Source organism: Lygodium microphyllum, chromosome 29 (assembly GCF_053477565.2).
Source record: "Lygodium microphyllum isolate KBCC chromosome 29, Lygodium_microphyllum_v1.1.10, whole genome shotgun sequence".
Classification (NCBI taxonomy): domain Eukaryota; kingdom Viridiplantae; phylum Streptophyta; class Polypodiopsida; order Schizaeales; family Lygodiaceae; genus Lygodium; species Lygodium microphyllum.
In genome coordinates this window covers 23,884,875-23,898,780 of record NC_141163.1, presented here as the reverse complement: position 1 = coordinate 23,898,780, position 13,906 = coordinate 23,884,875, and the positions used below count along the sequence as shown (strand labels likewise).

General features: G+C 39.5%; 1 protein-coding gene across 3 annotated transcripts; it reads right to left on the bottom strand.

The window, feature by feature from the left end:
- Positions 1-8,603: 8,603 nt before the first annotated feature.
- Positions 8,604-12,257, bottom strand: LOC148010455 (phytosulfokine receptor 1-like). Of its 3 annotated transcripts, none has more exons than XM_087671294.1 (2): positions 10,499-12,257; positions 8,604-10,423 (listed from the first exon to the last, which is right to left on the bottom strand). In XM_087671294.1, the coding sequence occupies exons 1-2, from the start codon at positions 11,708-11,710 to the stop codon at positions 8,621-8,623; spliced, it is 3,015 nt and encodes a 1,004-aa protein (XP_087527420.1). In that variant the 5' UTR covers positions 11,711-12,257; the 3' UTR covers positions 8,604-8,620. The 3 variants fall into 3 exon arrangements, with proteins under 3 accessions (XP_087527420.1, XP_087527421.1, XP_087527419.1); XM_087671295.1 differs by having other exon boundaries at positions 8,604-11,034; positions 11,128-12,228; XM_087671293.1 differs by having other exon boundaries at positions 8,604-11,807; positions 11,875-12,208.
- Between the last annotated feature and the right edge of the window lie 1,649 nt (positions 12,258-13,906).

Here is a 13,906-nt window from a genome sequence, read left to right as displayed (position 1 = left end):
ATCACATGCTATTTTAACTTCTTCTACAGATCAACTATTAGGAATATCTATGAGAACCTCATCCAAGCAGCAAGTCGGAGGGCTTGATGATGAGGGTCTCTCAAAATTCCAATCAGATGCTTGCATTTTAAGAATGCCTTTAGAAGCTCTATTTACTGATCCTCACCTTAGCCTCCAAGATCATCAAAATTTTTCCTTTTAGAAAAATAGATATTTTTTAAAAATAAAGTATATTTATATTGTCTTTCAATAGAAATTGGCAAACCTTAATGCTTGCACATATCTTTTCTATGCACCGGATAGTGATGTCATTGGTAGTAATTGATATTTTCTTTCCTTATAACCCATGGGATTTTGCTTGCAACTTTGCTTCTGCAAGATTCTTATCATTCTCCATTTGCTCCAAAAGTGATTTTGATTATGTATTATCCTCCAACAAGGTTGAATTTCTTTGTATATATGTTGCCATGTCTTGTCCCTTGTCTTTATATTGCTTCAGTTCTTCTTCAAGCTTCTACAATTTGATTTGTTGATCTCATAGAGCTTTTTGCAACACATTTAAAGAACATTTAAAGAACAATGGGATTGTAACAAAGATTGGTGAGTGTTATATAAAATTGATTGATAATATTGATGCATATGAATATTTCCATCTAAGCATTTGTAATAACCTAGTAGACGTAACACATAATAAGCCTTATCACTTAACACGTAAAGAATGAGTCTATACATGTATAGTTAGGGTTAGTGAGTGAGATAGGCAGCTAGTCATATTGGCCTTCACCTCTATAGCTCTTCTTGTCTTTGGAAATATGCATATAGGTCTCATAGCCAAACACATGTAAGTGCTCATTAAAGGACTTTTTTCCAAAAAAAACACCTCTTTAGAAATTTTTCCTTCCAACGGCTTACTAGGTGATCTATTAATCAAATAAATCATTGTTTTGACAACTTCAATCCAAAATATATATGGAAGTCTTGCATTGGATAGAATGCTCTAAATTCTTTCTTATATGGCCTATTCATCTTCTCTACAACCCTATTTTTAGTCAAGTTTTCTCCCCACAGGTGACCTCTTGTGAGGGGGCCAGTCTAAGCATCCCGAAGCAATGATTCCAACTGCTTGGAATAGGGTCTTGGCAACTAGCCTTAGGAGATGCCTAGTGCATCCTTCCTTCAATTAACCTGATTCGGATTAGATTCAATCAAAATCCTAGCTTACAATCACAAGTAATTCTTTCTTGATGTGATGGCAGATCATGACATGCATAATCCAAATCTCATTTAGCATCTATTCAAACATTCATTTACCCTAGAAGGCAATCTTTATAGTCAACTCCCTCTTCATGCTTCACATTTCACAAAAGTTCTAAAAGACATGAGAAGTGTACATCCCACCACTATTAGTACATAAGCATTCAAGTTTCTTATCTAAATAATTCTTTACATATGTGAAAGGATTTTTAAATGCATCAAATGTATCAATCTTTTTGTGAATAGGATAAACCCATAATTTTTGTGTAGCATTATCAATAAACATGACAAAGTATGATGTTTCTCCCAATGACATCATAGGCATATTTGTGTACACATCACTAACTCCAATGGTTCATGCCTCTTCTTGCCAAAATTCTTCTTATGTGACCACTTAGTCTACTACTTATACATGCAATACTCATACATATCAAAATCCAAAAAGTTAAAAGAAGGATCATATTGCAAACAAAAAAATGTTTGCATTCCTATCACAAACATGTAACTCAAACAACAAAGCCAAATAAATACAAATGGACTACTCTGTGAACAGCTACTACATGATCTTTTACACTAGACACAGGCAAAGAGTACAAAGTACAAGATTGAGCCCTCGTGAAACAATAAGAGACCCTTTGCAAATCTTCCAAGAATGACTACCAAAAATAATATCATATTCACAATCATCTAGTTGTCCAATGCTAATCAAACTCTTCTTGAGATCCAATATCTGTCATACATTCTTGACCCATTCTTGAGCACAAAGGAAGAACCATTTACAAGAGATAAATACACATCTCCCAGTCCAACAATTATCAACATGATCATTGCCCAAATGAACACATCCTTTTACACCTGTGTATATGAGCACAAACCACTCCTTTGTGGTTTAACATGAAAATATGCTCATGAGTCAAGGATTCAATCTTGTAATATGGCATCATTTTTAACAACTAGAAAAGCATATCCAAGTGTAGAGACATACAAAACATCAATAGCATTACTATTACTACAAATAGTATTCACTTCCTCTAGGGTAAAGGGGTCAATAGAGCGTCATCCAACAATCCTCCATTATAACTTTTTTTTCCAAGTGATTTACATAAATGTTTTTGAATAGTCCAATGATATATATCATACGGAGCTCACCCAAAAAACTTTGGGGCAATTTGATGTTTTGATCAAATAACTCTAGTTATAGATGAAGGGTTCATAAAAGAGTGACAATGAAGAGCTAATAGAGTGACACCCAAGGATGCATTATTCTAAGGTCTTACAAAATTCAAAATATTAAAAAAATACATGGTTTAATTGTAAACTTGTGTAATATGAAAAAAAAATTGTTTCATAATGTTGAGTGACCAAAAAAGCTAAATCTTTTTTGCAAAATTGTCACTCAATGGGGGTGGGGTGTGTTTTGTTTTTGGGGGCGTCGCTTTATTGGCCCCTTTACCCTATCTTTGCATTGGGTTTCTCTTTCTTTTTGCCATCATCATCAATATTTTGATTTCCTTTGCCTTTTCTTTTCCATTAAAGCAATCTTTCTTAATGTGATCCTTCTTTCCACAATAGAAATGTCTTGTATCCTTCCTTGTGTGAGAGTTACGTCTAGAGTTTCCCCCTTGCATTAGACCTCCCTCTTGCAGTAAGTGCACTAGAGCTTTTAATACGTGCATTATTCATTTTATTAATCTCCTTAGTCATTAGGTTGCTCTCAACATTTGCACTAGTCAAACCACCCATACATGCTAAATTGCTCATACCAATTCTGAAAGTATCCCAACTTTTAGATAAGGTAACAAGCAAAACCATAGCTTTGATGGTGTTCAAAAACAATCTTTTGTGATAAAAGCTAGATGAAAAAGGTATTGAACTCATTCAAATGAGCTTTTTTCAACCAATACACCACCTGAGATGCAGCACTTTGCTTTTCATAGAGATTGCAAAGCTTTTTTCATATACCATAAGCACCATCATCTATCATTTATATTAAAGTACATTGTGCAAGCTTATCCAAGTCATCCCAATCACCATCCATGTCTTGAAGCTTCACACCTTCACATTTAATGGGGCTTGCATATTGCTTATATACCAAAACAACTTAGATCTATTCCATCCAATAAGAAAAGTTTGTGAGCATCCAACTTCTCAATGCTAAAAAGTGAATTTTAGAATAATATAATAAAGTCATCAAACCCACAATGAATGAAAACCAAGAAGCAACCAAATAGTGTCAAATGCACTGACAAGGAGGGCAAAAATATTGTAAGTGGAGTGCTCACTACAATAGCAAACTGATGGCAAACACAATCCCAAATAGTCCACTTTTGATGCCCATAAATAGTCCAAGCACTCAATGTATGCTAATTTTTTGGCAATTTTTACCAATCAAAGATCTTCCAAAAACTTGCATGAAACCCACCTTTTAGGCCTTTCAAAAAACTAATTTCCTCTTAATAATGTGAAGACCAACTAAACCAATTCAACAAAGTAACAATTCCAAATCCTTCACAATGTGAAAACAATTCTTTAAAGTGGCTCAACAAATAATCACTTTACATTTTGGTAGTGTGAACACGGTTATTTTTCCAAGTGGTTCCATTTGAACTAGTTCAAATGCATCCAATGTGAAAACAACTTCAAGTAAGCTAGTTCATGTTGCCCTCATTGTGAATCTAGCTTCATTGTGAATCCAACTTCAAGAAATTTCATTTTCCAAACTCCTGTGAATGTAGCTCATATGAACCAATTTATGAACATGTAAAGGGATCAATTGGAACTAGTTTAATATGTGTAGTGTGAAAAGGCTTTAAGAAGAATAAGGTTAATAAGGTAAATAGTCCTATTGAGGAGCTTAATTAAGCTCTATCTTGACTAGGAGGTGGTTGTTTGCTAGCTATTCTTGGCAATCAGGCCCTACATGGAAACCTTCACCCAACCCTCAAAATTATGTGCCACATAGAATGCAAAAGAGAGAAGGAGATGACAAAATAGATGCAAGAAACAATGTTAACTAAATTTCTCCTTAATTGAATGTCATACAAATGTTAATATAGGGATAATGCGCCCTTTGGCACTACAATAAAGTAAATTTGCATTGACAAATGTGGTGTTCCTTTTAGCCCCTTAACACCGTGACATGTTTTTGCCATGATCAAATCCATCGAGAACATCCTTTTGCAACACACAATCGAGATTGGGAGCATAAATGCTTAGTCTAAGCAATTATCAAAGCGATTTCCAATCTTTCGTCCCTTCTCTATTTGACAAACACAAGCAACCCCTTACTTCTCTAAGCAAGCCCTCTACTTTTCTAGCAAGCTAAAACCCTTGCTTAATTAGCCCTGATGCTTGCGTACATCAATACATGAACCCAATATCCTCTCAAGAAATCCAAAAAACCGAATAATTAACCTTGATAACAACCTTTATGATTGTCCAAACACTTTAAACTTGGGCTATGGCAGCTCTCAAACTAAACCTCAATGACTCCCTTCATCGAAGCCCTTATCTCACTTGAATAGGGGAGCTTGATAATAGGATTTGTACCTCTTTCAAATTTGAGCAACAGGCAACAATCTTGCAATAGGCGTTGACTCCTCACTCCAATCATGAGCTCCCAAGGATAATGCTCTAATACCAATTTATAGGATGAGGAGCCAAGCATGAGAGAAAGAGAGCAAGAGAGAGAGAAAGGACCATGGATTTTTGTGGGTACTAAGTTACCCTTATTATTCTTCATTATCCCTAGTTACATATGAATGTATAGTGTGTATATATACAAGGGGCACCCACCTAAGCTTTGGCCATTGGCCTTTATCCCAACAAAGTGAGACTTTCTACATACTATTATGGCTCTATTAGGCTTTGCTCAAAGTGGATTAGCAAGGTCTTCAACACTTAACAAGCCAGTTAGCAATAAGGTGATCATAGGAGGGCAGAAGGGAGCAAAGCTCAATTTAGAGTGGTTGGTTAGACAAGGCTGCCCTTTGACTCCATATCTCTTTCTACTTTTTCTAGAGGCGATGCTTATTTTCTTCAATTGAGAATCAACAAGTTGAGGGGTCTCACATTGTCTATGCAACCATAGGGAACTATAGAGAATGAGATTGGCATTAGAAGTATGGTGCACAATAGCAAGGTTGATTTTCATATAGAATGCCACTCCACTAATTGGGTAGTTCAAATGGGTGAGCAGGGGATAGATAGTCAAATACATGAGGTTCTAGTTGGGACTTTATATTATAGCAATGTAGCAGTTTGTGCCTATGTTAGATTCTATCTAGCAAAAGCTAACCTATTGGAGCACAATTAGCCAACCAAGACGGCCCTATAGGTGATGGCCTAGTATATAGCTTCATGTTGATGTTTCTCTCTATCTTGTGCTTTATAGTTACACAACTTAACTTAGAACTCCCTGTGGTCCTCACTTGAATAGGTCCAAAAATTCCCAAGGCAAAGCAACTTGGCAAATCATCATGAAACACCACTCAAAAGGGCGGCTTGATCTAGAGCAACAAAGCCATGTCTCTCCAAGCAAGTTAGTGATCCAAGGGCATACTAGGCAATTTCTCCTTCATGAGGATTTTCAAGAGTGTCATCCTTGTTTTGGAGGAGACTAGAGACCATCTCTAGGATAGATCTTCACAAAGGCATCAACCATCCTCCTCATATCATCCTTCCTTCCACTGAGAACCTGTGTAGTCAAGCCTAAAAGTCATTGGGCCCCTAGGCACTTTCGTCACCACACAAGAGGGAGGTAAGTTAGCATATTATATGGAGGATAAAACATTTAGCTTTCCTTTACCTCCCTTGGTGGAGGATCTTGGTCATAGGACTCCCAAGGGGAGTTGTGGAAGCTTGACTCACACATTGTTTGGCCAAGTATCCAAGAGTTGTAGCTATGGATTTGGGAGGGCCAAGATCTAGATGAGTTGGACTAGGATCCCAAAGAATGGAGTTGGCCTACCTCATCTGTTCCACAAAAGACATTGAATTTCTTCACCTACACAAGACCGATTGATAAGAATATTCTGATGCAAGATGGTATGGACTGGACCCCACACATGGTAGACACTAGGCAAAGTAGAGCATCACAGACCCTTTCAAACGTACTTTCAGAGGCACCTATGGGATGGCTAGTGGATGAGGAAGGTCTCATACTTCCTATGGCTAGTAGCGCATGGGGTCTAGCAGTTGGCAGTTGACTCAAATGCAAAAAGACAAGGTCTAGCAACATTGCCCTCAACAATGCTTGGAGACCCTGAAGCACTGTTTTTGGTCTTGTGAGGACATTGTTGCTCTAGAGAGGAGCTTGCCAGATTATCATTAGCCTCACAAGGTGGCACATCTGAGGCCCACTGCTAGTTGATCTTCAGCAATGAGAAGCTTTTGATACATGCCACTATGGCGAAGCTCTGGTCAACCATCATTCACTCCATTAGAGGCCACTAGGTACAACTTTAGGGAGACTCCGAATCAACAAGAGCTCTAGTAGCAGTTCCTTCACACTTGGGGTTGCCCAATTTCCACTTTACAAGACAGAAACCCCAGTGGTGTTACACTCCACCATGGCTTCTTTCTCCCATACCCCTCACTGCTGTGAGAGATCTTCTATATATTTGATTTGATTTGCATTCAGCTTCAGCTAGGCTATTGAGCCCTTCTAATTTGTTGTATTTTCTTTTGAACAATATCATTAGCCACACCATCTTTTGGAAAAAAGAAAGAGAACAGATGTACTAATCCCGCAAAACTCTATATGACACAGAAGTAAATACTGTGTACAAGGATACAGATAAAAGATCAAACAGTACAACTGCCCACACACTTCCAAGTGCTGCCAGCACTCAGATATGGCTGCAAATTCCTTTGCTGCCCTCAGCAACTTACAGTGATTTGGGGTGCATGACTTAATCAACTTCTTGAACTTCGTTGGGCATCATAGTCAAACAAACCAGCCGAAGGGCCATGCACATGTTATGGTGCCTGAATCATAAACCTCCACGTCATTGTCATCACATGAGCTGCTTCCTACTTGCACAAAAGAGAACAGAAACGGGGCTACAGTATCCTCTTTAATCCTCTCCCTCTATCCAATGGAGCTACAATCTCTCTCCTCCTCATTACAAATTAAACTAATATCAGATTAAAATATACACATCCCAAGCCAAAGGAACAGGTGCCCTCTCTTTCATCTACACACCAAGAAAGGAATAAGGAAAGAACGTATACTAACCACCCTTGCAAGGTGTGTGTGACAAAAGCAGTATACATCATCAACATTATATCCACTCCAGACACGCCTAATGGGACTGGCTACAATAGGAAAAACAAAGTCCCGATCGTAAAATTTTGTTACAAAGAAACTAGAAAAAGATATTGATATGCACATGGTTTACAAACCTCCTTCCTGAATATCTACCATCCTGGCAATCTACCCACTTCCCTGGTTCCTGACAGCTAGTGACTTGGAATAATCCAACACCAGGATTTCTCTATTTTGTGTTGATATTACAAGGGCATTTGTAACTTCTGCTTCAAGCATACAAGGCTTCCCAATATTTCTGAAGAGAAGAAACTGAGCGATCCATCATTGCGTTTGCTCTAGTTCAACAACAAAGATCAGGACAGACTTCCTTTTTGGTAACGTCACTGTTCGGTATCTCATTACATCAGAAATTTACAGGAAGAATCGACTTCAGAGTAATGTCTATTTAAAAACTCGGAAACAGTGGTAAAACACATCCACAGCAGAAGCATCTAAATCGCCAGCATGGGAAAGTTCATGACAGAGACACACAATTGCATGCGCAGGCTTCTTCTTCTTTTTCTGGTGAACACAAAAAGAGAGTCTAAAAAGCCCCAAAGTAAGCACATATTAATGTTCTTAGGCACAAAAAGTGCAACCACTGTGGTTGCTCCCAAAACTACTGAAACTTTGCCAGACATCTTCCAGGTTTGTTAATATGATCATGCTGAAGTAAAGGCTTACATGCTAATACTTTCCAGGAATATTTATTCACCTCCTTACCACAACTATGGATATTGTGTGAATTTCACGATAGACATTTAGAAAAATCTACTCCGCACGGTCCTCTCCTTTGATTATCCAAGCAGGTAACAGGAAGCAGCCACAAATAAAACCACAAATAAAAGATAAATGAATATTTTCATGTTTCTCAAACCCGGCATTTCTCAAACAATATTTAGACAACTCTAGGAAACAATGTGCATATGTACTTTGCATGAGCATAAGCAATCCTTTAAAAAAGTGCTCTTGGTTCACTATTCTCTGCTCTTTTGTTCTCTTATAAGACAAAAGTCACATGTACAAAGGGACAACAAAAAGCTAAAGAATAATGAATTATTTAATAATGTACTTATCTGATCCAACCTCACTCAACTGAATTACAATATCCTTTATTGCAGGTCTATTCAAGGGGTTTCGATTTATACACAAGCATGCTACATCCAGTACTTGCTGCATCTGATCTTCATAACCCTTACTTTTTATCAGTTTATCAAAGATCTGATCCAGCTTCCTGTCATGCCTCATTTGTAGCACCCAAGTTACCAGCTCACCAGAGCCCCTGGGTTTGCAAATATCAACTGGCCTCTTGCCAGTAAGCAGCTCAAGCAGAACCACACCAAAACTATAGACATCACCTCGAGTGGTGGCATTCAATGCTTCACCATACTCAGGTGGTATGTAACCAAGAGTTCCAACCAGCTCTGTCGTAACATGTGTTTCAGTTGACATCAACAACCGAGCTAGACCAAAATCTGCCAGATGAGCTTCAAATTTCTCATCAAGTAAAATGTTACTAGACTTAATGTCACGATGGACTATGTGTGGATCACATACTTGATGCAAGTAGGCCAGCCCAGCTGCAGCTCCCTGTGCTATTTTCAGGCGAGTAGGCCAATCCAAACATGACCCCCCATCATTCCTCTCATGTAACCAGTAATCAAGACTTCCATTCTCCATGAACGAGTAAATTAGAAGCTTTTCATTTCCTATATGTAAATACCCTTGCAAAGAAACAAGATTCTTGTGCTGTGCCTTTGAGAGGGCATCGACTTCAGCCCTGAACTCTCTCTCCATCTGACCACCATCACCTGTGAGCTTTTTAATGGCAAGTCGTGATCCATCCCCAAGGTCTGCTCTATAAACAAGACCAAAACCACCACACCCTACAATGTTTGCAGAATCGAAATTGTTGGTAGCTTTAAGTAGGTCTCCCACAGTAAGCTTTTGATGATTGTGAAAGAGCTCCACAGAGATATCATACGCACTGGAAATGCCCTCCGAAGGATGCATATCCCTTGAGCTTTCACTTCCCTGATGCACAGCCGTCCTTCCAGAAAAGAGACAAATAAGTACTGCTACAAGTAGTATTGCTACACCAACACTAACAGAAATAGCAACCAGAATAGTTCTAGATCTCTTGGGAAGGGATGCCATGACCGGAGGCATTTCTGCTCTGTCTCTGTCTGAACATGATAAAGGGAGTGGGAATCCACACAACCCAGAGTTACCTTCATAACTGAGACTAGAAAATGTTGCAAACTGATTGCCAACTGGAATTCTGCCAGAAAGATTGTTGTAAGACACATTGAAACTTGCCATGAAAGTAAGATTCGTGAGACTTGTAGGAATGGTACCATTCAAGTGATTGAAAGACAAGTCCAGGGATTCTAAGCCCAGCATCTCAGCAAAAGATGCTGGAATATTTCCAGCCAACTGGTTATGACTTAGATCTATGCGAACAAGTGCTTTCAATCGGCCTATTTCAGCAGGAATAGGACCTACCAGATAATTGTTGGAAAGATAAAGGGCGGTCGGTAAAGCTTGTGCTTGGTTATATGTCAAATCCGGAGAATCTACCTGCCGTTTCACTGCTATGACACTCTCAACAGTGTGCAGACCAGTTGTGTTGGTATCATTGTGCATCATTGAGATTAAGCTAAAAAGCTGTAGAGGTATGGCACCAGTGAAAGAATTATTAGATAATTCCAAGTACGTAAGATGCTGAAAACTCCCTAACCAAGGGGGAATGTCTCCTCTGAATTGGTTCCATGACAAGTCCAACACTTGCAGCTTTTTGCAATGCTGCAACCAGGCCGGAAGTCGGCCACTTAAATTAAGGAACCCCAGAGCCAGAACCTGCACATTCCTGAAGCCATCGAAAACTGCCGGGAGAGATTCATTGAAAAAGTTCTTTGTAAGAATAAGGCTTACCAAATTCTGACAGTTTTGCAGAGATTGCAAGCCTCCATGAAGTTGGTTGGTAGAAAGAGAGACTGTTGTGAGATTAATCAGGGATTTAAATTCTGATGGAATCGTTCCCGTGAACTTGTTTTTGGAGAGGCTCAAGGTGCGTAGCAAGGTGCACTTCGCCAGTGTGGACGGTATAGGCCCACTTAAACTGTTACTGTTAAGATCTAAGACCAGTAGATTAGTCATCTTCGAGAAATCCACCTCTACTGACCCACTGAAATTGTTTCTGCTGAGAATCAGAATCCTCAAATTAGTGTTCTGTGATAAGCTTTTGGGTATGGTCCCAGACAGATTATTGTTACAGAGGATGAGATCTGAGAGGTTGTGCAAATTTCCTACACTTTCTGCAAGAGTTCCTGTGAAGCTGTTATCTTGCAAGCGAAGTACTGACAGGGATCCGATGTAAATATCATCTGGAATCGGGCCTGTAAAGGAATTAGATGACAAATCCAGCTGCTGCAGATGTGTGCACAGTCCCAGGCCTTGGTTTACACCTCCTGATAGATCATTCCAAGCGACATTCAGAATACTGAGGTTGATAGCATGCTGGCAGATATTTGTAGGAAAGGTCCCTGAAAAGTGATTATTACTTGAGATGAATTCTTTCAAACTGCTGACATTGCGGTACACAGGCAATCTTCCTGAGAAATCGTTCTGGGAAATGTTGATAAGTTGCAATGATGGCATGCTCTCAAAGAGAAGGATATTGCCCGAAAGATTATTATGGCTAAGGTCCAGTATCTGCAGGTGAGCAAGCGAAATAAACTCTCTTGGAATGTTCCCGCGGAAGTGGTTCCACGATAGATTAAGCTGTTGGAGATATGTGAGATTAGATAGCACCGGAGGAATTGTGGCATTTAGACTGAAATTAAATAAGGAAAGCTCCACTACTCGCACTGTATTGGAAGCCAATGTCGATTCATAGGTGGACTCAAGTGTCTCTCCAGGCACAGGACTGACCGGTTTGCAAGTCACTCCTAAATAATTGCAGCAATTGCCATCATCGGTCCAATTCGACGACAAGTTGAAGTTTGGGATGCTGTGCATGAAATCCTGCAGGACTTTCCGCTCGGACTCTAGGCACTCATACTCAAATGAATCTCCATAGCTACTCCCAATGGCAGAAATCAGGAAGAGCAGCAGGCAAAACTCATATGCCAGTGGAGCCCACATTTGCTCAGGCTCCCGACAGCAGCAAAACAAGCTCAAGAGGACACGAGCAGATCCATGGAGCAAACATAAGTTATCTCTCTCAGGGGTCTTCTGTTATCTGCAAGGGACTAAGGTTGACTCTCAGGGCTTCTGCAGATTAATGGAAGAAGCTTAGCGGTCCATACCTTTTTCAGATGCAGTCCTGCCAGGAACGCTCTTTGATGAAGCGAAGGGATGCGTCGATTCTGATGGAGAGCTCCTCTGCTGAGACAAGAGCTAGGGTTAGAGCAGATCTGCAGCTAGGGTCTGGTCCCTGAAGCTTACTTCTTTACCACCGTCACAGAACGGAAAAACTATATACACCCACCATAGCCATGGTGTCTCAGAATCTATCTATCTATCTTCTATATATTTTTCTTAGAAATTATGTTATGTTATGTATGTAGACTACTCTGCATCACAGGTCGCTCTCTCATTTTGCCATTAATTGATTAAACTCCACGTATTATTGTTATGTTCATGAATCATTATATCTATGTTCATGGCCTCTTAAGAGTAGTTTCCCATGCTGTAATAAGTTGTTGCATAACGATGTTCCTCATCTCTAAGGGCCCTGCCACACACAAACCAAGTTGATTTGCTGGTCTCATAGTAGTGGATTCAAGGTGGGTGACATGCCAAGCTCTTACTAGACTTTGTAGCAGTCCTCTAAGTTAAAGTGAGCATGATGTTTTTCCCTCCTTGCTTGCTAAATATGTGGCTATCATTACTTGTTCAACACTTTGAAGTCTAATAAAGTGCTCGAGTTTTGCAAATACCCACAAGAAACATTTGGACATGCACCAAAAATCAATCTTTCATTTACAGAGTGCCCCCTTTTGAAGGGGTATTCCATGCTAACAAAATTGGGCACACATATGCATGGCCTCTCTCTCTCTCTCTCTCTCTCTCTCTCTCTCTCTCTCTCTCTCTCTCTCTCTCTCTCTCTCTCTCTCTCTCGGTCTATTCCCAAAATGGCTTGAGAATGAATATGGTTCACACAAGTCCACGGACGTCCACAAAACACACCCTCCATTATGCAAGTCAGTCAACTTGCAAATGGCATGACTCTAATGCTTACAAGATGTACATGAAAAAGACTTCTTCCAACGTTGAAAGGAGCAAAGTCACATGCATGCACTTTAAACATGGTAAGAGAGTTACAATGTCCATGAAACTTTTCGTTAGAGAAGAGGTATGCTTGGAAAATTCTCAAGATCTACTTCATTATTGCTTTGAGAGCACACTCTTCCACGTTTTCATGTGTGTCCTACATCTATCTATTAGGATGTCTAAATAAACGAGAACAACCTTGCCATATTTTAGAAAGGAGCCCAAGGTACCACCTTAAGCCCTTGACTAGAGCGATTATGTAAATGCAAGGTTGCTAGGAGTTGGTTGATAATGTCAACCAAATCTAATGCAATTCATCACAACAATTAAAGTAGATAGTCTTTATTGCTTCTATTTTTTGCTGAGGAAATTGCTCAAAACACATCTTGAATTCCTGAAACCATAAGATAAGGAACCCAACACACAAGATGAAAGCGCATGAGCAACTACCACAAATCATAACATAAACCTGTTGAAAATAACCATACAAAGTACTCACAATTTTGAGAAGGACGCTACGATGGGTGGTAAGAAAAATTGTGGGGCTCCCCCCATATATGCTTCCTATAGCTCCACATGTATTTTTGTTGTGGCTATGTGCATGTATTTGTATAATCATGAGGAGGAGGATATAAAATAGAAGGAAGAAGGAGAAGAAGAGAACGTATGATTATTTTGTTAGAAGTGTAGCATATGAAAGCATAGGAACCTTGAGTAATCAAGGGTGCATGAGGGAAGGTAAGGTGTGAATGAGCTAAAGGGTAAGGGAAACCCTAACCCTAGCCCACAGTGAGGCTATATAAATAGCCTAGAGGTCACTCTCAAAGGTAGAGAGAGTGTACCAGTTGTACTTGTGCGCAACTCATTAAGCAAGATTTCCTTCTTATACTTGAGCTCTTTCTCCCTCTTGTGCGCACATCCTTTGTTTCTCACTCTACTTTTTCAACATGATATCAAAGCTATCTCTAATACAACAAGCTCCCTCCAACTCCATCTTGACCTAAGTGCACAAGAAGACCTCATTCTTCTCACTTTACCTTCTTCTCCACCATAGCCAGCCTTGAC

What these genes read in the sequence shown, in the direction of transcription:
- LOC148010455 (XM_087671293.1), bottom strand. Translation starts at nt 11,710, where the DNA reads ATGTGGGCTCCACTGGCATATGAGTTTTGCCTGCTGCTCTTCCTGATT.